The sequence below is a fragment of the Eriocheir sinensis genome, chromosome 5 (assembly GCF_024679095.1).
Source record: "Eriocheir sinensis breed Jianghai 21 chromosome 5, ASM2467909v1, whole genome shotgun sequence".
NCBI lineage: Eukaryota > Metazoa > Arthropoda > Malacostraca > Decapoda > Varunidae > Eriocheir > Eriocheir sinensis.
In genome coordinates, this window is record NC_066513.1 from 24,853,173 (window position 1) to 24,876,457 (window position 23,285).

Below are 23,285 nucleotides of genomic sequence, written 5' to 3' on the forward strand. Positions count from 1 at the left end.
CATCATCATCATCATCATCATCATCATAATAATAATAATAATACAAATGTGTAATCGTTTTGTATTTGATTAATTTGCACGCTCAGAGCTGTCTTAATCCTTCCCTCTTGTTAATTAGGAAGCACAAAGGAAACAACAGTATTTCTAAAATCCACACTATCGCTGAAAATCAACCGGGAGAGTGTAAAAGGCAAACACTATCCAATCCCCTGATCACACGACAAAAGAAATAGAATGAGCTCTCTTACCAAAGGCAGAGGGGTACTGATACTACCTTCCCGTAAAAATCTAGTAATTATATCTAGCAAAACTGAACAAGAACAATAAAGCATGAAACCAATCACTTTAATCACCTAACCACAGACAAACACACAAATGCGAAGGTTCTCATGAGCGTCGCAGTTAAGTCCAGATCTAATTCAATTACCAGACCACACAAACGTCAGCCTCAGCTCGTCAAGGTAAGCCCCAACGGAAGTCTAGCTAATCTCATGACCCTGACCTCATTCCGAGATTCATTACCTCTCCCTAACGCCTGCTTGGCCTCATCAAAGCGGCTCCTGAACCTGGGGATTGAAGGTGAGAGGAGAAGCTGCACAGGTGAAGCGTAGGAGATAAAGAGGTGCGTTAATTGGGTAGAAGGAAAGGGTTAAGCTAAGAACGAGAGGCTTAACTGATAGGAAGGGGGAAAAACTATACAGACGAATTCGAAGTCATTTGATATAGGAACTGGACTAAAAGGTTAAAGCCCCAGTCACACATTCAGGACAATGACTCCCGGCGCCCTCCCGACATCAGACCACGCGCTGCCAGTTTTGGAATGTCGTGCTGCCAGACGTACGTAACGACCATCGTAAGTCCATCCCCTTGAGTGCCGATCATAGCCGATGTCGAAACGACGTTGTTACGACGTCGTTGAGATGGACATCCGACGACCGTAGCTTATTCGCGACGGGTGACAGATATCGGGGAGGGCCCCGATTGTTTTGAAAATGTCCAAAACTGTCGGCGTGCGGCCCGACGGTGGGAGGCGAGTTCTGAGTCGGGAGAGCGCCGGGAGTCATTGTCGTGAATGTGTGACTCGGGCTTAAGCGAAGAACGAGAGGGTTAACTGATAGAAAGAGGACGAACTATACAGACGAATTCGAAGTCATTTGATATAGGAACTGGACTAAAAGGTTAAGCTAAGAACGAAAAGGTTAACTGATAGAAAGGGGGAGGAACTTGACAGACGAATTCGAAGTCATCTGATATAGGAACTGGACTAAAAAGTTAAACAAAGAACGAGAGGGTTAACTGATAGAAAGAGGAGGAACTATACAGACGAATTCGAAGTCATTTGATATAGGAACTGGACTAAAAAGTTAAGCTAAGAACGAGAAGGTTAACTGATAGAGAGGGGGAGGAACTTGACAGACGAATTCGAAGTCATTTGATATAGGAACTGAACTAAAAGGTTATGCTAAGAACACGAGAGACTGAAAGAAAAGTGGAGAAACTGTACAGACGAAGCGAAATAATTTAATATAGGAACTAGACTAAAGGTTTAAAAGAGGAACAAGAGTCTTAATTGATAGAAAGGGGGGAAAAAAAGACAATAGAAGTTACGCCATTTGATGTTGAAACAAGTCTGAGAAATGATGAATAAAAATATACTGAGACCGTTGTTGTAGTCATAGAAAGAAGGATAGGTGGAAAAACTAGACAATCGAAGCGAAATGTATTGAGCAACAAAGTGGAGGAGAACAAGCAGTGACGGAAACTACAACTGAAAAATCATAAGAGAAGCTAAATGTAAGAAAAAATACGGACGTCTCATTGATTACAACACACGCGCCATTTGTCTCCAGCAGCTGAATAAAAAAAAAGGTCACGAATACTGAAACTGGCAGAGAGGGAAAAGAGAAAAGGAATAAACTCGCGAAAAATGATGGACACGCCTCATTGCTTATGAATAGCCTCGTAAAGGCCCACACAAACAAACATTTTACACCTGTAACTGAATTATAGAACAAAGGAGGACAAAAGCGTATTAATTCCAGAAAAATATTGACAGGTAACAAGACAAACAGGTAAAAGATACTTAGAGTGATAGATACTTACATAAAAAGAGGAACATTAACCACAGCGATATAGAGAGGGAAATACATGAAGATAAAGATATACATAGAAAGATTTAGAGAGATAGATAAATACAAAAAATCATGACACGATAGGTAAATACAAATAGATAGAGATGAATATATATTGGTAGATAGTAAGATAGATTAATAGACAGAAAAATATATAGAAACAGATGGATAGATATACATACACAGATAGGCAGGTAGAGAGACACAGGTAGAGAGATACAGGTAGATAGACACACAAGTAGAGAAACACAAGCAGAGATACACAGGTAGAGAGACAGACACAGGTTTAAGGCTAGCGGGATAGGTACGAGAGGCGAAGGTGACATCGAGCGCGGTCTCCCGGTCTTGCAGGTAATCCACTTGCCAATAGTTGTGGAGAGTAACAAGGGAAAACGACGCCTCTCAGACAGGTAATGCGGTGGGAAATTTCTGGCGAGAGGCGAGAGATGACACCGCCGAAGAGGGTCCAAGGAGGAGGAAGCTCGTCAACGCCCGGAGCAAGAAAAGGAAGATGAGCAGAGAAGGAGTGGGAGGAGGAGGAGGACAAGGGGAAAAGAGTAAGATGAGTTGAGGAGAGAAAGAGTAGGAGGAGGAGGAAGAAGAGGACAAGGGGAAAAGAGTAAGATGAGAGTGAGGAGAAAAGGAGGAGGAGGAAGAGGACAAGGGGAAAAGAGGAAGATGAACTGAGGAGAGGAGGAGGAAGAGGACAGAGGAGGAGAAGAGAAATTGGGCAAGAGGAGAGGAGGAGGAGGAGAAGAAAAATAGGAAAAAAGGAAGGGAGGAGGAGGAAGAGAACAAGAGAAAATGAGGAGCAGAAGAGAAGTAGATTAAGAGGAAAAGAAAGAAGACAATAAGAAAAGAAGAGCAGAAGGGGAGAGAAAGAAAAGACAGGAGGGGAGAAGGAAAAAGGAGAGAGAAGAAGGAAAAGAAAGAGGAGGAAAAGACAAGAGGAATAAAAAAATGGAGAAAAAAGAGAAGAAAAGAACAAAAAGCTTATAAGAGGAGGAAAAAGTAGAAGGGGAGAGAAAGGAAAGACAGGAGGAGAGAAGGAAATAGAAGAGAGAAGAAGGAAAAGAAAGAGGAGGAGGAAAAGACAAGAGGAATAAAAAAAATGGAAAAAAAAAGAATAGAAAAGAACAAAAAGCGTTTAAGAGGAGGAAAAGGAGGAAAGGAGAGGAGGAGGAAGAGGACGAAAGAAGGACAAGAGGACAAGGAGGAAGACAAAAAAGGAGGTGAGGAAAATATATATAGTACTGGAAGATATATATTAAAGAAAAGGAGTAAAAGAAAAGACTAGAAAAAATATATAGATAGAAGAGGAATATGAGAAGCAACAAAAGAAAAGAGAAACCGATATATGAAAAGAAATTGCCCGTCTCTTTTTTTTTCTATCTTCTTGACACCAACCAGGTATTTGAGCAGTCAACAACAACAACAACAACAACAACAACAACAACAACAACAACAACAACAACAACAACAACAACAACAACAACAACAACAATAACAATAACAACAACAACCAAAGGAGTAAATGCAGGTCCAAAAAAATTAGTTCCAACAGAAATAAAACAAAATTACCGAGAAAAATATGAATCGGACAAGAAATTAACTGACTGGCTTATTGACTGACTGGCTTATTGACTGACTGACTGATTGACTGACTGACTGATTGACTGATTTATTTATGAAAAAAGTTTGACCCGCAACACCAGTAAGCAGCTTATATATGAACACTAATTTTCGGAGTCATCACCAAGGCTTTATGTGTGATTTTCCTTTTATTGTGTAATTCTTTATGAAATTTAGTGCTTAGATTAAAATTCATGCAACGTTGTAATGAGATGCAAACGTGTGTGTGTGTGTGTGTGTGTGTGTATTCATGTAAACTTGCATGTATGAATGTATGTGTAAATGTACGCTCGTGTGTGTGTGTGTGTGTGTGTGTGTGTGTGTGTGTGTGTGTGTGTGTGTATCCCGCATTCGAGTGGACAAAATATTTCGTTTGGAGCCTAATTAAATTTCCCACATTGACCAAGTGCTTAAAGTTGGCATTAGCAGCGAGGCTCTCTCTCTCTCTCTCTCTCTCTCTACCAAACCCACCAACCTGTATATCTTTTCCACTGTCCACTAGAACCGTGTAATCTACCATCCCCTCAATCCGTAACCTTTTTTCAATTGATATCCGCTTATCTATCATCTTTCACAACCCTTCTCTATCTCTCATTCTCTGCACTATTCCATATTAATCTGCCGTGCGCTTCCTCTGACCACAAGCTACACCACCATCACCTCTCCCTTCTATCCCCAAACTCCAACAAACAGTCTCTCCCTAACCCAACAACGCCCTTCGACGCTCCCTTCCTTCCTGTACCCACGACCACCAGCAGTCCATCTACCAAGCTCCCCTGTGCCCTGCGTCGCCACAAACAGGCCACCAAGACCAATTCAGCAGCCACTAGCAAACATTTCCTCCCCTCGAGTGCCCATTCAGGGGACGACGGACATTGCCTCCCCTCCCGCCTAATGCTTTGTTTTGCCTCGGATTCGCGGCTCCCAAAGCAAAACCAAAGAGGGAAATGGAATGATGGTAATGGTGATGGTGAGGGTGAGGGTGATGGTGAGGGTGATGAGAAGAAGGAGCAATTGGAGGATAATGAGAGAGGTGATAATAATGTTTGCGAGGCTGTCCATCTCTCTCTCTCTCTCTCTCTCTCTCTCTCTCTCTCTTCCTCCCGCTCCCCCTCCTCGCTCCCTCGCTCTAACTCTACGTAATCTTCTCTCCCTCTTTCCCTAATGCATTTATTAATTTTCTGTATTTACTATTATTGTTAGCAATTTACGTCAACTTAATGTAAGCAGAGATAATAACTTTGTTTCTCGCGAACTGTGTCTGTCTATCCATCTATCTGACCACAGTGCTAATTGAATACTTGAATTAATTTTCTAGATAACAGCAAGCTCCCTCGCTCTCTATAATTATATATATGTAATACACTCTATTTTTCTCTTTGTGTAATCAACTCTATCCCACCATATAAGCCACTTTAATTCCCCCTTTTAATCTATGCAGTCAATTAATTCTTTTTATTCTCCTTTTATGTAATCAACTCTTAAATTCTTCCACTATGTAGCAAAAAGTCATCTCTTTCAGTCTATATTCGTAACCAGCCCTTCAACTACTCTCCCTTTCTCTCCCTTTACCACAGTGCCCCCTCGCCGCCTCGCAGTCTACACGGAGCACGGAGTGGAGGCGCAGAGCATTGTTGGACCATTCACAGAAGGGGAGACGCTGCGTTTAAACTGCAGGGCCATGGGAGGCTCGCCACCGCCAGCTGTCACCTGGTGGGAAGGCTCAACCCTTCTGGATATGACTTCGGAGGTGGAGACACCCGACTTGGTCACGAATAGATTGGTCGTCCCTGCACTGACCAGACGAGACCTGCATAGGACTCTCACGTGCCACGCTGCTAATTCTAACCTCACGGCGCCTCAGGTCACTACTGTCACCCTGGATATGAACTGTGAGTAATGGAAATGTTGCTTCTGTGGGGCTTGGGAGTGATGTTGTGTCTATGTTGGGTTGCACTGTAAGGTTAATGTGTTTATATGTGTATTGCGTGCGTTGAGTTAGAAATATATTGTTTTGGATGTAAAGGTGTGTTGGAAGGTTGCAGTTGAGAACAGTGACGGTGTTTTGTCGTTATGTTCTGTTAATCATGTGTTGTAATGTTGTGAATTACATTTTTCTTCTAAGTTGGAGTGAGAGGTAAAAACTTATGAGTGGCTGTATAGAACAAAGGGAGCTGAGAGCGGTCAAGGGACGGAAGTTTTTTTCTCACTAGAGTTGTGAAAGTTAGGAGTGGTGTTCGCCTAGGCCTAGATGAGTAGCAAGGGGAGATGAGAGGCTGCCTGTGACAAGAAGGGGAATGAATGTAGGACTCAGGAAGGCTCAGGAAAAAAGAAAAATAGACCAGGACAAGGTAAGGCAAAAGGGCAAGGAATAAGTCTCGAGTGTCGGAAAAATACTTGGAAGGGTCAAATCAGTAGGAGTAGAGAGAGGTCATGACTAGATTTCAGCTTTAATACGTGCCAGTGAAGATGGACAAAGGTCAGGGTGAATAAGCGTAACAGGACAGATCGAAAGAAGAAAAAATAGAAGGTACGAGAGACGAGAAAACGATGCTGTGCTCGGTTAGAAGAGGTCAAAGTATAGCTATAACAAGACAGGCCAAAAAAGGAAAAGGGGAGGATAGGAGGTCAGACAAGGTAAAAAAGTTAGGTCAAGGCAGGTCAGGGTGTGACATGAACAAGACCAGTCGCAAGGGAAAAATGGAAAGGGGCGCCAAAATTATCAATAGAAGGCTAATTAGGTAATGAAAGGGTCAGGACTGTGTGAGTGTGACACGGTACTTCAAAGGATAAAAACAAAAGGGATGCCGGGGACAAACAATAGAAAATTAGGTCAAGAGAGGCCATGGACAGGGTTATAACATGATAGAACATAAGAAAATATAGGCAAGAGGGAGCAAAAACTATTAGCAGCAGGTCATGTCGTAGGATAGGTCATGCCAGGTCAGGTCAGGTTAGGTCAGCTTTTTTTACGATAAGGGAAGGTTTGATCAATTAAGTCAGATCAATAGAAGGTGCATGAACTATCAGCAGGTCATGTCATTTTAGGATAGGTCAAGTCAGGTCAGGTTAGGTTAGGTTAAGTCTTGTTACGAGAAGGTTCGGTTACATTAAATTGTCAGGTCCCGGAAATGTCAAAAGGTCAGGTCATGTCAGGTGAGGTCAGAGTATCAAGGCTTGCACGGCTGTTCCTGGCGTGGCAGTGGCGACTCCTGCTACTCGTGAAACTGTTTGAAATGACCGACTTTATTTTAGTTTCGCTTTGAAGCAAGATAAAATGTTGCTGATGTTGGTGGTACTCAATGTGTGTGTGTGTGTGTGTGTGTGTGTGTGTGTGTGTGTGTGTGTGTGTGTGTGTGTGTGTGTGTGTGTGTGTGTGTGTGTGTGCACTGAATGTCTATTAAACGTCCCTTGATTTTCCAAACCATAAAACCGCGATTATTTTTTTTCCCACATTTATACTTTTTTACTTGCCACCAGTGAAACGCTGACGATCAAATATTCATACCAACACACACACACACACACACACACACACACACACACACACACACACTTGACCATCCCTTTCAATTATTCACCATGCCTGAGCAGAAACACAATAACATACCATTCACAGCCCTTTCAGCGTCAGTAAAACAAAAGAGTGGATCCATGAGCGTGATAGATATCGTGAGTGCAAAATGAAGCCCCTCGGTAAAATGGACGGAAACACAGGATGACTGAAGTATGTTATCTGAAGGTATGGAATCGTGAAAGGACCGGATTATGCAAGGATGAAAGCTATACATAAAATCAAATGGACACTCTTTTTATGTGGCCAATAATTTATAATACAGGACAGAAGCTTTAGATTTCCAGCGACAATGTGGTTACCAAGAAACCGTATTATAACTTATATCTGCTGGAACCTTTAAACTGCATACATGAAAGGGACATAGTATAAGAGAGTTGAACACCTGGCAGAATCTATAACAAACAAAAGACCTTCGTACATCAGAGAACCTTGCAAACCATTTCCTTTTCAGAACTATACACAAAAGACCACTGATTGTGAAGAGAACCGCTCGGACTTATGAAAAATGCACCCATGGCTATCAAATGTCTTTCAGAGGTTGGCAAAAAAATATTCATACGTCCAAGAGACTGACTGATAAGAGTATTGTCGAAAATCGTAGCTGATGGGTGCCAAAGATAGTGGGTAACAAAAGGACCTTCAAAGCTCGTAAAAAGACGAAAGGAATGCATTGCTATCAGAGACCCTTCGCAAACTGGCAATACAAGAGACTGGCTGGCAGATGATATTATTTTAGAAGTCTGTAAAAAAATATTCCTTCAAAAGCTGATAAACAGATGTGAATTCGTACAGTCGGCAAAAAAAGTATCGAACACCCTTATGTTGACTGAATAAAGAATTAGTGCGGATTCTATAAACCTGGTGTACCGAAGGCTGGAATCAACTCATGGGTGTTCGATACTTTTTTTGCCGACTGTACAATAGACCGGCTGATAAAAGAAAGAGTATTCAAAACTGGCAATAAAGCAGATAAAGGTATGTAAAGGTATAGTTGCAAAGTCATTCCTGATCACCTGCCGTGACCTGCCCGCCCCTCCACCAGGCCCTCGCTCACCTGGTCGCCGCGTCCGTCCACCTAATCCGCAGGTAATCTCGCCTAATGCTTCGCCTCGTTAGACTCGCCCATATTTACGGATTTCGAGCTTTTAAACTTGAGTCTGAACCGTATTAAGGAGACGTTAGCTTTTATTATTATTATTATTATTATTATTATTATTATTATTATTATTATTATTATTATTATTATTATTATTATTATTATTATTATTATTATTATTATTATTATTATTATTATTATTATTATTATTATTATTATTATTATTATTATTATTATTATTGTTATTATTATTATTATTACTATCATTATTATTATTGTTAGTATTATTGTTATTGTTATTATCATTCATCAAAGTCTTTTTATTTCAAGTTTGCTCCTTTGTCTCTCTCTCTCTCTCTCTCTCTCTCTCTCTCTCTCTCTCTCTCTCTCTCTCTCTCTCTCTCTCTCTCTCTCTCTCTCTCTCTCTCTCTCTCTCTCTCTCTCTCTCTCTCTCTCTCTCTCATTGATTATCTAAGGTAAATTGAATAGAATCTTTATCGAATGTTCATTATTTCCGTGACTAAGATAAACGTGTGGATATATCATATTTCTCCATCGTAATCACCAGGGTTTTTTTTCCATTTATCTTTACTTTATTTTTCCCTTTTGGCTTTTCCACGAAGCTCAAAAAACAATCTCCACACGGAGTTCCGAGAAGGAGACACGTTTACTTCCCGTATATTTTGTGATTCGTGTTACTACGGTTTCCTATTTCTCTCTCTCTCTCTCTCTCTCTCTCTCTCTCTCTCTCTCTCTCTCTCTCTCTCTCTCTCTCTCTCTCTCTCTCTCTCTCTCTCTCTCTCTCTCTCTCTCTCTCTCTCTCTCTCTCTCTCTCTCTCTCTCTCTCTCTCTTTTCTGCGTGGCCTCAGCCTTTGGTCTTAACTAGAGAACTAGAACCGTATACCTTGATTATTTGTACATTTGATGGGTTGTTCAACGTGTTTATGAATATTCTTGGCTTAATTAAGTCTTGAGAAATAACAGAAAGAACGAATATTTTCATTTCCAAGTCTCTCTCTCTCTCTCTCTCTCTCTCTCTCTCTCTCTCTCTCTCTCTCTCTCTCTCTCTCTCTCTCTCTCTCTCTCTCAATACCCGTCAAACAATTATCATTTTCTCTCACCTCACACCTGCCTCGCCTCACCTCAGTCGCTGCAGGTAACCGCTGATTGCCAGGTGATAGGGTGGCACCTAACCAATCAGGGGGGCGGCAGGAGGCCAGGGAGGGAGGGGTCCAGGTAAAGGGAGGGATAAACTCTCCAATTATCTCCATGCCAGGTTACCCAACGATATATCCTCTGCTAATGAAGACAGGCTCTCTCTCTCTCTCTCTCTCTCTCTCTCTCTCTCTCTCTCTCTCTCTCTCTCTCTCTCTCTCTCTCTCTCTCTCTGGTGGTTCACTCCCTCCCTCCAATTACCTTTAAACGTGACCTTCGCGCGGAAAATTAGCCTAATGCACGTCATCCATTGGAAGAGTTACAGCTACATTTGCTGCTGCCCGAGTCTCCAGCCGCTTTCCAACGTGGGGACGCTCTACGCTGCCTTGGGAGACGTGAGGGTGACATGTGCTTCCTTATCGAGCGTTTGAGGCTTCCTGCGAGTTACCACGGGGAGCCAGTGTCCTTGTCGGCGTGAGGGTGAAGCGAACTATCTTACCAGGCACTTGGGTCTTCCAGTAGGTTATCGCGGGGAGCCAGTGCCTGTTCTTGTAAGAGTGAGGGAGATGCGAGCTACCTTACTGGGCGCTTGGGTCTTCCAGCACGTTACCGTGGGGAGACAATGCCTGTTCTTGTAAGAGTGAAGGAGACGCGAGCTACCTTACTTGGCGCTTGGGTCTTTCAGCAGGTTACCGCGGGGAGCTAATGCCTGTTCTTGTTAGAGCGAAGGAGACGCGAGCTTCCTTACTGGGCGCTTGGGTCTTCCAGCAGGTTACCGTGGGGAGACAATGCCTGTTCTTGTAAGAGTGAGGGAGATGCGAGCTTCCTTACTGGGCGCTTTGGTCTTCCAGCAGGTTACCGCGGGGAGCCAGTGCCTGTTCTTGTTAGAGTGAAGGAGACGCGAGCTTCCTTACTGGGCGCTTGGGTCTTCCAGCAGGTTACCGCGGGGAGACAATGCCTGTTCTTGTAAGAGTGAAGGAGACGCGAGCTACCTTACTGGGCGCTTGGGTCTTCCAGCAGGTTACCGCGGGGAGCTAATGCCTGTTCTTGTAAGAGTGAAGGAGACGCGAGCTTCCTTACTGGGCGCTTGGGTCTTCCAGCAGGTTACCGTGGGGAGACAATGCCTGTTCTTGTAAGAGTGAAGGAGACGCGAGCTTCCTTACTGGGCGCTTGGGTCTTCCAGCAGGTTACCGCGGGGAGACAATGCCTGTTCTTGTAAGAGTGAAGGAGACGCGAGTTACCTTACTGGGCGCTTGGGTCTTCCAGCAGGTTACCGTGGGGAGACAATGCCTGTTCTTGTAAGAGTGAAGGAGACGCAAGCTACCTTACTGGGCGCTTGGGTCTTCCAGCAGGTTACCGCGGGGAGCCAATGCCTGTTCTTGTAAGAGTGAAGGAGACGCAAGCTACCTTACTGGGCGCTTGGGTCTTCCAGCAGGTTACCGTGGGGAGACAATGCCTGTTCTTGTAAGAGTGAAGGAGACGCGAGCTTCCTTACTGGGCGCTTGGGTCTTCCAGAAGGTTACCGCGGGGAGACAATGCCTGTTCTTGTAAGAGTGAAGGAGACGCGAGCTACCTTACTGGGCGCTTGGGTCTTCCAGCAGGTTACCGCGGGGAGACAATGCCTGTTCTTGTAAGAGTGAAGGAGACGCGAGCTACCTTACTGGGCGCTTGGGTCTTCCAGCAGGTTACCGCGGGGAGCCAAATCCTGCACCTGTTGGCGTGAGGGTTGCGCGTGGTACCGAAGCGGGCCCTTGCCTCTCCTCGTGAGTAATAACGTAGAGACAGAACAAGCCTGCCTTCGTAGCCTTGAGGGTGGCCTCGGCTTGCCTTACGCAGCTTCTAACACTAAATTAAGGCACCCAGAGCCGTGCCACCCATTTATTAACCACTTTAATTGCTTTCCTTCTCCTCCTCGTCCTCATCCTCCACCTCCCTCTCTTCTACCCCCTCCTCCTCCTCCTCCTCCTCCTCCTCTTCCCCCTCCTTCAACTTCTCCTCCTCCTCCTCCTCCTCCTCTTCCTCCTTCTCCTACTCCTCCTTCTTCTCCTTCTCCTCCTCCTCCTCTTTCTCCTTCTCCTCTTCCTCCTCCTCCTTCTACTCCTCCTCCTCTTTTGAGAGTGAAACCAACTGTGCATTTTAACGCCTCGGGCTTTCGCGAACGTGAGGTGAAGGTGGAGAAAGGAAGAAGTGGAGGAATAAAAAAGGTGAAGGAGAAGTGGGATATGGAATGGAGAAGAGAGAGAGAGAGAGAGAGAGAGAGAGAGAGAGAGAGAGAGAGAGAGAGAGAGAGAGAGAGAGAGAGAAATAAAAGAAAGAGAGATGCAAATAAGAGAAAAGTGGAGAGGACGCGACGCAGAAGACGACAAAGCAAGATAAAGAGGATGAGGAAAAATAAATCAGAGAAAAAAAAGAAGAGGGATTAGATCATGATGCATAAGACGCCAACAACGAGAGGAGTAAGGAAGGTGAGGACAGTCGAAAGAAGACGAGGACGAGGAAAAGGTTAAAAGAGGCCACAGAAGAAAAGAAATATAAGAATGAAAATAAAAATAAAGGCAAAAAAATAGTTCATGAGAGGAGTTAGGAGGAGAAGTGGACGCTTTACCTGTGGGCGTACCTTCAATATTGCTCACCTGACTTCACCTGTATTCGCTGTGTTCACCTAATACCGACAGGTGACTCCAATTACCTGGATATCAGCGAGGTGAGGGCAGGATACGTATGTGTGTGTGTGTGTGTGTGTGTGTGTGTGTGTGTGTGTGTGTGTGTGTGTGTGTGTGTGTGTGTTGTGTGCATGAACATCCGACCTGTCCCGTGCCTCCCGCGGGTGCTGGCTAATATTCATGGCGCGGGACTCGGCCGCCAGATGTTACCGTTTCTCTTGTTTGCCGGACGAGATACTGTCAGGTTTGCGGTCACCGTCAGTTTGCTTTAGTTGCGAGTACAGTTTTGGTGGACGTGGGCTGTGTGTTCATTTTCCAGTCTGTCTGTTTTTATAATCATTTACTCATTAGTTCTTTGCTTATCTCTACTGTCATTTGCTCTTCGTTAATTTCAAGGCCGTTTTGGTTACTAGTGCAGGTGTTTGAGTACGTCAGTTTAACTCTGTGTTTTTTATTATTATTTTTTATTCTTATTGATTTGTTTATCCATTCATTCGGTTTTTACTAATCTCTAAATAAATATAAAAAAACACTTTAACGTGCAATATATTTTAATTCAATTATTGTTTGTTCAAATATTTATTCACTCAACTGATAAATATTAACATTCATTCATTTCACCTAACTCGCTTTTTTATGCTTGTATTTCTTTCATCACGACATCCAAATCATCCAAAATCAAACGCAGGAATGAAAATGATGTCATCACTGAAACATTGACAAATCTCTATTTATTATTTGTTTCCGCTAATTCGCTCTTTGAGGTCTCGTTTTTCGTCCAACCTGTCACCTCAGTCTCCCACCCACCCCCAAATCACGACACCAAATCATTCCAATCCCTGAATTTAGCTTCGGTAGACCTGTTTTATAAGAGGAATCATCCGACATTTTGACAGCCGATCTCGTCCATCAGCGTATAATTCGTCACAGGGAGTCGCGGCTGCACGATATTGTCCCGCGCTGCCGGGTTTGGACTGATTCACCTCGTCCACCCTTCCCTTTCGAGGCACACTCATCAGAATGTTTCAAAGGGACTCGTCACATCGATAATTTCCTGTCAGCACCATATCATCGACGAGACGCAGTGGAAAGAAAATTTACATACCAAAACTTGTTGGAAATAAAGTTAAATATGGAGACATGAACAACCACATCACTCTGAACAGTTTCCAGGGAGAAGTTACCAATCCCTCAGGTACCACATTGCGAGGAACATTTTGCCACCTAAACGCCCATGTGGAAAAAGTTTAAAATGTTGACATAAAATTCGGCCATACAGCTTAGTACGAGGAACAGATCACGTGTACACAAAAACCACCATTTTTTTTTACAACAAAGGAGACAGCTCAAGGGCACACAAAAAAGGAAACAATAATAAAAAGAAAGCCCGCTATTCGCTGCTCCTAAAAAGAATCCAAGGAGGTGGCCGAAAAAGGGGTCAATTACTTGTCCATTACTTGTATCACGGTTAAGAAGCATTGCAAAGGAACTAAGATACGAATACGGATATAAAAAAACAAAGCGAGACATAACCAAAACAGACGTGCCCATCAACTAGTGGACGGCGAACGAATGTACCGAACCGCGTTAAAATAAATGTTTGAGATAGTTAGGAGCAATTTCGGGTAGCACAACGTAGCACAATATACAGGTCAACACGCATCACCCTGAAAGTCACCTGTCCATTAATTAGTACCTCACCGGCGAGACTCAGTGGAAGTGAAATTCAGATGTCAAATCGTCCATGGAAATGAGTTTATAAGAGGACATGAACTACCCCAGAATTGAGTCATACAACACGGCATTGACACTTATAAACTAGTTACCAGATCACGAGAGACGGCGCGGAAGAGAAATTGATACCAAAACGTCCATGAAATTTCGTTTAAATACACGGAGATATGAACCTTTCAGCTGACACCTCACAGCAAACAGGTGTACTCAAATCACCAAGGATGTCACCTGTCTACTAATTAACCAAGCAAATACCTTAACGTTTAGGGAAAGTGAGTCCAGAGTATACAAAGGGAGAAACATGATCTAAATTCTGAATTAACACCTCGCAGGTACCTCTAGAAATACACGTGTTTGCCGCCTGTCCAGGTGTGCCACGCGTGTGTCAGGTAATTAAAACAGAAATGGAATGGAATACGTGGTGTGTGTGTGTGTGTGTGTGTGTGTGTGTGTGTGTGTGTGTGTGTGTGTGTGTGTGTGTGTGTGTGTGTGTGTGTGTGTTTCTGAGGATGTAGCTAAAAAGAGACCTGGCTGGAAAGAGAGTAAGGCAAAGTAAGGGGAAGAGACAGGGGGAGGTGATGGGGAGAGGGGAGGAGGGTATACGTCTGAGAGAACGCGTAGGATGGAGAGATACCAAGAAGAAAAGTTGGAAAAAAGAAAAAGAATGTTTACGGCTCTCAGAGGAGGAAAGGGGGGAAGTAATTATAAGAACCAAGAGGTAGAAAGGTGAGATGCTTTTGAGAGGAGGATGGGGAGGAGGGGTGCTGTGGAGGGGAGCGTAAGAAGGGGACATGAGACCCAGGGGAGAAGGGAAGGTGATTACAGGGTGTAGAAGAGGAATACATAGGAATACATAGGAAGAACAGTCACCAGAAGACCTATCGGTCTATGGCGAGGGAAAGGAAGAAGTGAAAGGAAGTATCAGGAGGGTTGGTGGGGCAAGCTGGAGGAGGAGGAGGAGGAGGAGGAGGAGGAGGAGGAGGAGGAGCTGGAGGAGGAGGAGTTGGAGCAGGAGGAGGAGGAGGAGGAGGAAACATGAAAACATGGACAGGCAGGCAGCAAAAAGCCTATTGGTTCACTGAGCGGCTGCCTGCTTTCAGTGATTTAATCAACCCGACAGGCACAGGAGTGACCCGCGGAAAGGATTAAAGCACTTCTGTACGTACTCGTGGATTCGTTTAGTTCACTCCCGACGCAACAAAGTGACGGTCGATGCGATTTTTAAAGGAGTTGATTGTTTCCGCACTAATCATTCCTGCAGGAAGGCTGTTCCAGTGGCGCACGACTCTTTTCGAGAAATAACTCCTGCCGATATCCGTAAGGCATCGCTTTGCTTGAATTGAGGAGAAGGAGGAGGAGGCAGGGGAGGAGCCTAAGAATCACAAAGGGAGTAAGACACAGAGGGGAATGGGTTGAGCCACAGGTGGGAAATAGGGGGGGGAAAAGGGAGGAAGAGGGGAGGATGGGGGGGGGGTGCCATGGAGTGAATTGGATCATGGGCGTTGCACTAACCCGAGGTAGAAGTGCTAACGAGTGTTTGTTGCCTTAATGGTGATAGGGTGAGTCCGTTTGTGTGTTTGTGTGGTGGTGGGGAGGGAGAAGGAAAGAGGTGGGGGTAGTGGTGGTGGAGTTGGGGAGTGGAGGGGGTGGAGGGAGGAAAGGGTGGCAGTGGTGGTGGACGTGGGGAAAAGAAAGGAGTGGTGGTGGAGGTTGGGACGGGGTGGCGGTGGTGGTGGTGGCGGTAATGGCGGTAGAGAGAGAGGGGGGTGAGGGGGTGAAGGTGGTGGTGGAGGGAAAGGGGGGAGAGGGAAATGAGGCTGGGAGGGTGATTGATGTTAAAAGATGATAAGGTAATTATAATGTTCTTGCTGTTTTTTCATCCGATTTCTCTTTCCCGTTGATATTTTTTTTTTCTATTTTTTACTGTTGTCACTGATATTATTTTTTGTATTATTCTATTTTCTTTACATTCTGTCGCTGTTTCTCTTTTATTGTCTTTCTTTCTTTATCTATGTATCTATTGATTTAGGGTTTCTATTCATTTTTTTTCATTCTTCATTCGTTCCTTCATTAATACTTTCTTTTACTCATTTTCTTCTTCCTTTCTTCGTCTCTCCAATATTTCTTTCATTTCATCCTCCCTTCTTTCCTTCCTTATTTTCAGGAGCACACTTCATTCTCATCAACGTAATCTTTCTATCTATCTCTCCTTTAGTCCGAGTCAACACAGCTCTGACTTTTTTTTTTTCATTCTTCATTCGTTCCTTCAATAATACTCTCCGTCATTGTTTTCTTCCTTTCTCCGTTTCTCCACAATTTCTTTCATTTCATCCTCCCTTCTTTCCTTCCTCATTTTCAGGAGCACACTTCACTCTCGTCAACGTACTCTTTCTATCTATCTCTCCTTTAGTCCGCGTCAACACAGCTCTGATTTTTTTTTTTCATTCTTCATTCGTTCCTTCAATAATACTCTCCGTCATTGTTTTCTTCCTTTCTCCGTTTCTCCACAATTTCTTTCATTTCATCCTCCCTTCTTTCCTTCCTCACTTTCAGGAGCACACTTCACTCTCATCAACGTAATCTTTCTATCTATCTCTCCTTTAGTCCGAGTCAACACAGCTCTGATTTTTTTTTTTTCATTCTTCATTCGTTCCTTCAATAATACTCTCCGTCATTGTTTTCTTCCTTTCTCCGTTTCTCCACAATTTCTTTCATTTCATCCTCCCTTCTTTCCTTCCTCATTTTCAGGAGCACACTTCACTCTCATCAACGTACTCTTTCTATCTATCTCTCCTTTAGTCCGCGTCAACACAGCTCTGATAACATACACATTGGATAGCGTACGTCGTTGATAGGTAATATATACTTTATCGATCTATTTATTCGCCATTATACCCCGTCACTCTATCACTCGCTCACACAGACCCACATTTCCCTTTGCTAAACTCTTATTTGTTTTCAATCATCACGTAACGAGGCCAATTATTCACTCACCATGATTACCAGTTGATTATCTATCGCATCATTACTACTGTTACAACATCAGCAGTCACTCAGTCATTCGGGCAGTTATCGTTCTCCTGTCTTTATATGTTGTTCTCTTATTCCACACGTTCTATCCCACACTCCTCCCCTTTATAGTTATGTTCTGCTGCCCTCAATCCTAGCTAGTCTCTGTTTACTTACACCCAGATCACAAGATGGTACACCTACATCCGTCTCTCAGACATACACACATCCCCTCTCTTCCTCCTCCCCTTACAACTTGACTGCCGTTGTGTAAGCATTTTCCCCGACCCTCGACTGAACTGGACACCATCTATCTTCCACTCGGCTCTCAGTTAAAATGGGTTCTCATCCTCTCCTCTCGCACAAACGCATGCACACCACTCCAGAGCCCTTTTCCTCCTTCTCCATCTCCTCCTCCTCCCACACAGCCTCGACTCATTTTATTTTCATCCTATACCTCCCATTTCTTCCACTCCTAGCTCAATTTCTTCCACACACTATCTCCTACTCCTAAAAGACGCCTCCTTTAATGCATATCCACCCCTTTTCTTCCACTCAAACCCGTACTTCCACCCACACCCACACCCTCACTCTTAAACACTATTTTCTCACTTAACACCTCCCCTTTCTTCCATTCCTAGCTCCACTTCTTCCACATTATTTCCTACCTCTAAAAGAACCTTTCTCTGGCTCATATCCACCTCTACTCTTCCCCATAAACCTATACCCACTCACCCCTACCCCCACTTCCCACGCTCCTAACCATTCTTTTCTCCGCTAACACAGTCTCGCCACTCTGGGTCCGCCTCCTGAGCAGTCGTGACCCGCTGAGCGCCGGCCGGACGTACAAGGTGGTGTGCCAGGCGGCGGGTGCTCGGCCCCCCGCCACCATCACCTGGCGTCTCGGCCCGGCAAGACTCAACACACACAGCGATAAGGTGAGTCCGTGTAAGTGTGTGTGTGTGTGTGTGTGTGTGTGTGTGTGTGTGTGTGTGTGTGTGTGTGTGTGTGTGTGTGTGTGTGTGCGTGTGTGTGTGTGTGTGTGTGTGTGTGTCTGTGTGTGTGAAAAATATCTCACCCCAACACCAAAAATACCAAGCCAACATGCATTTTGATATCCTCCTTTTCCTCCTAAGCAAAGCAAATAAAAGTGCGCATATATTTTTCTTTTGCCTCTTTACATATTCATATTACGAACACGAAAAGTCAACTCCCCCTCCCTCCCACGCACATAAACATACCTAGCCCACCTGTGAATTTATATTAATCTTCCCCCTTCCACCAGGAAATAGAAGTATGCATATATATTTCACTCACATTCACGCATTCTTTTCTTTGCATGTTCACCCTTATGAAAACTCAGGTCCCTCATCTTTACGCCGAAAATATTAAGCCAACATGTGAATTCATTACGCCCTTTCCCCTTGCACAAAAATTATCTCTCATTTCTTTATCGTTCATCTTTTCCCCGCAACTCCTGCAACTCTTCAATCTGTCATCAGCCTTCCATTTTCTTTTCTTTCTCTCACCTCCATTTCCCATTCTGTCTCCTTCCTCTACATCTAATTTTCTTTCTTCTTGTCTCTTTATCTTTCCACTTAAATGTTGTATGTTATTCTCCTACTCTCTTTATTTTCTCCATCATCTCCCCGCCTCTATCTGTCTGTCTGTCTGTATATGTCTGTCTTTCTTTCCATCTCTCTCTCCCTCATTCCACACGAGAGCACAAACGCAAGATGTGTCCACTATAAACTTGTTGTTGTTATTGAAAAGTTAAAAAAGAAAAAACAATAACAAGGAAGCGGTGGCGAAAATACCATAACAGTTTGTGAAAGAGAGGAAAAGAGGAGAGCCATAGACACCATTACAGTTCTCGTCACGTATTTCAATTATTTCCGTGTTTATTTCCTTTATTAGCCGCGCGCCCGACGATTTCGTGAAGCACCTGTGTTACGCCGAGGCTCAGGCAGACAGGTGTGGCCGTGCCGTGAAATTGGGGGCTTTGTTTCATTATATTGGCTGGCGAACCCCACGCCCTCACCACCACCACCACCACCACGACCACCACCACCACGACGACCACCACCACTACCACCACCACTACCACCACCACCACGACCACCAACACCACGACCACCATACCAAAACACCTCCCCTGCACCTCACTGACACCCCAAACTCCACAACACCACCAATATTCTTCTCCCTCACCTGCTACACTACCACCATCACTACCACCACCACCACCTCCACCTCCATTACCACTACTACCACTACCACTACCACCCCCTCACCTGCCCCATTCACCACCCCACCACTCCACAATGACACGCCAAACTCCCCAACACCACCAATATTTTCATTTTTCACCCACCACAATATCACCATCACCACTACCTCGCCGGCACCCTTCGCCACCCTCACCACTATACACTGGCACACCAACTTCACAACAACTCAATATTCTTCCTCCTGTATCCATCCCTGTCTCTCTCCCCTCCTCAGGTCAGCCACGAAGGGAACGTAACCACCAGCGAGCTTCAGTTCACGCCGCAGGTCAGGGACGGAGAGAGAATGCTGAGTTGCGAGGCCTTCTCCCCCTCCGTCACCACGCACCCTCTGGTCGATGACTGGCTACTCGACGTACACTGTGAGTACTCGTGTGTGGAGATATGCGTGGAGAGGAACGTTACTAGAAGAGGTTTGAGGGAAGGTGAAAGTAGCAAGGTTTTTAAAGAGCCACGAGATAGAGTACGTAGATCTTTAAGTCGTGTGTGGAGATATACGTGGAGAGGGACGTTACTAGAAGAGGTTTGAGGGAAGGTGAAAGTAGCGAGATTTTTAAAAAGACACGAGATAGAGTACGTAGATCTTTAAGTCGTGTGTGGAGATATACGTGGAGAGGAACGTTACTAGAAGAGGTTTGAGGGAAGGTGAAAGTAGCGAGATTTTTAAAAAGACACGAGATAGAGTACGTAGATCTTTAAGTCGTGTGTGGAGATATATGTGGAGAGGAACGTCACTAGAAGGGATCTGTTAGGAAGGTGAATGGAGCTAGATTTCTTTAAAGCCACGAGAGAGTACGTAGTTGTTGACAGTTGTTAAAGGTGAAAGAAGCAAGATTTTTAAAAAGCCACGAGATAGAGTACGTAGATCTTTAAGTAGTGTGTGGAGATATACATGGAGAGGGACGTTACTATTTTTTTATAGAAGGGGTCTGTAAGGAAGGAGAATGGAGCTAAATTTCTTAAAACCCACAAGAGTACGTAGTTGTTGACAGTTGCTGAAACCTGTTTACAACGAACTATGAGTATCTAGGCTACGCTCAGCAATGTAGGCCCTCAGCTCTACCTCCACCTCACTGTCTGCCCTTAACGATCCTTATGAATGAGTTTCCATTGGAGATAAGTAAGGATACAATCAAGAGAGAAAGGAAAATACAACACAGATGGACTATTTTAAAGAAGGTAGGGTATAGAGGGTAACTAAACTAGCCCTGTCATTTTGGTGTCCATTCTCATTGCCTTCTCTGGGGCTTTATTGTTTTGCTAAGCTCATGGTCTGTATCCCCTTACCATGAGAGAAAAAAAATGTCTAGAGGAAACCATACAATCACAGACTCAGAGGGGAGGACAGAGAGGGGAAATGAATAAATAATAGAGGAGAGGGAAGTACGATTATAATGAAGAGAATTTACAACAGGCGCGGGAGTGCGTAGGGGAGGGTGGACATGCACAAAGGTATGTTCGTGTAAGGGGACATCTGGAGAGGGACTGAATATGCATGAGACTTGGTCGAAAAACTTGTTGACGGAGATTGATAAAGGTGCAGACAGACAGACATGGAGCCAGGCAGGTAGAGAGAGAGAGAGAGAGAGAGAGAGAGAGAGAGAGAGAGAGAGAGAGAGAGAGAGAGAAAATGGGAATTACAGGCGGGTTTCAGAAGGATGACATGGAGAAGAAATTACCTGGATGTGTTCAGGAAGGGGAAGAGGATTGATTGGAGTAGGGCGCGGAGGAGGAAGAAGAAGAGTGAGGAGGAGGAGGAGGAGGAGGAGGAGGAGGAGGAGGAGGAAGGAGAAGAAAAGGAGGAAAATGGAGCCATATTAAAGAGTCTCTAATCTATTACTCTCCATACTAATTAATTTCACTCTCCCTTTCTTCCTTCCTTCCTTCCCTCCTTCCTTCCTTCCTTCCTTCCTTCCTTCCTTCGTTACCTGCCAAGAAATCCGAGAATATTAAAGGATCGCTACTTTTTATTAAGGGCGGAACTTGAGGACATATTAATCAGCATCGTAGGATAGATATTTTTCATTACGCTAGACTGAAACGGAGCGACCACCACCACCACCACCACCTCCTCCACCACCACCACAGCTAAGGACAACGCTGTCATGGCCATCACCAATATTTCTTTTCCATGCCAATCTTCTCCACCACCACCACCACCACCACTGAAAAGACGACAACTAAAAGCAACAAATTCAATTAACTCCATTTCATCACCACCGCCATCACCACCACCACCAACACCAGTAATACCAACATTAATATGAGCAATTCCATTATCATCATCCCCATTATTATTATTATTATTATTATTATTATTATTATTATTATTATTATTATTATATCTCCCCTGAATGACATTGAAAACCACTACCATTATCTAATATACTTTTCCTCTCTCCTTCCCTTCCATCCTCCCTCCCTCCCTTCCTTTCTTCTCAACCCTCTCCCTCCCTTCGATCTTCCATTCTTCTCTGTCTCTCTCCCTGACTCCCGCACGCCATTACCCATCTTCCCCTCCTCCTCCTCCTCCTCCTTCCCTTCTTTTCTTTTTTTCCAACTTTCATACCTTTTCACCTTCCTCCATTTCTTCTCTTTCCTCCTTCTTTCCCTCACTGTCTCCCTTCCATCCCTCTATCTTACTGCCAACCTGTACGTTCTCACCTTTCCTCCTTCCTTCCCTCACTCTGTTCTCTCCTTCCTTCCTGCCTTCCTTCCCACCCTCCCATGCAGACGTCCCCGAGGCAACCCTGCACGTCGGCCGCTCCCTCAACCTGAGTAACATCGAGGAGGGGGATGACGTGTACTTCGAGTGTTCCATCAAGGCCAACCCCTGGGTGTACAAGGTGGTCTGGAAACATGAGGTAAGGCTTCGGAGTCTCGGACTCTTCCCCAACTTGAGATAGCATAGTTTTTTTTCATTAAGTTTAAATCTGAATTTCAATCCAAATCTAAAATAACTGGTGTTCCGCAGGTGATCTCTTGGCCTTCCTAAATGACTCCTAGCCATCCTCTCTTAGCAGTGTCGGTAAAACTTTTGGTATTGCCTGAGACATCTCGAATGTTTTTTGGCAGTCTGGCACAAATCTTTACTTTCTTAACTACCCTCCAACGGATTCTCTCTCTCTCTCTCTCTCTCTCTCTCTCTCTCTCTCTCTCTCTCTCTCTCTCTCTCTCTCTCTCTCTCTCTCTCTCTCTCTCTCTCTCTCTCTCTCTCTCTCTCTCTCTCTCTCTCTCTCTCTCTCTCTCTCTCTCTCTCTCTCTCTCTCTCTCTCTCTCTGTACTTTTATCTCCTTTTTCTTTTCAGACCAATCTTTTCTGTTGTAGACGGTCACTGTTCTACCCATAAACCTATTAACAATGGTGTTCCGCAGCACTCTGTTCTATCTCCCACTCTCTCTAGTGTTCACTGTGTCCTTCAGTACTACACAAACTATTTCTCCACCTTACAACTCGATACAACCTCCCATATATGTAATCCCTATTATTTGATAAAAGTAAGCTCTCATTAATTCAAAACTTTAACCGGAAACTTCACATCTCGCCTCTTGCTAAATAAGCCTCCCTGAGACTTTAATAAGTATTCTGAATCGTCGCCAGCAGTCTTCGCCCTCGCTATCCAGATGCTATCCCTTTCTCTGGTAAACTATAGAATATCCTTCCTTTGTTTGTACGAGTATCTCTTCCTGTCTACAACTTAAACGCTTTCAAGAGGGAAGTATAAATACACCTCAACCTCCGATCCTGACCCTCATGCGGTTACCCTATCAACTATTTGCAGGAGGAGAACCAGCGTGTATCTTTTTGTTCTTATTTTATTTACCTCGAACTGTTTCTCTTCTTGTAAATGAAAACCTTATTACACTCTTGCCTAGTCAGTCCCCTCAATTCCTCTTCTTCCATCACTGTCCTCTTTGCCTTCACGAACCTTCATTTTCTCTTTACCCTTCTTTACAACTTCAATCTCTACCTCATAACTCTTCTTCTTTCTCTATTTCC

General features: G+C 44.3%; 1 protein-coding gene across 1 annotated transcript in view; it reads left to right on the forward strand.

Annotated features, from left to right (window-relative positions):
- LOC126983036 (nephrin-like) overlaps positions 1 to 23,285 on the forward strand; it is a 58,767-nt gene that overhangs the window by 12,365 nt on the left and 23,117 nt on the right. Inside the window, exons 4-7 of the mRNA XM_050835474.1 lie at positions 5,342 to 5,656; positions 17,785 to 17,936; positions 19,504 to 19,648; positions 22,020 to 22,150. Coding sequence (XP_050691431.1) covers positions 5,342 to 5,656; positions 17,785 to 17,936; positions 19,504 to 19,648; positions 22,020 to 22,150 — 743 coding nt within the window. The remainder of the gene's footprint in view (positions 1 to 5,341; positions 5,657 to 17,784; positions 17,937 to 19,503; positions 19,649 to 22,019; positions 22,151 to 23,285) is intronic.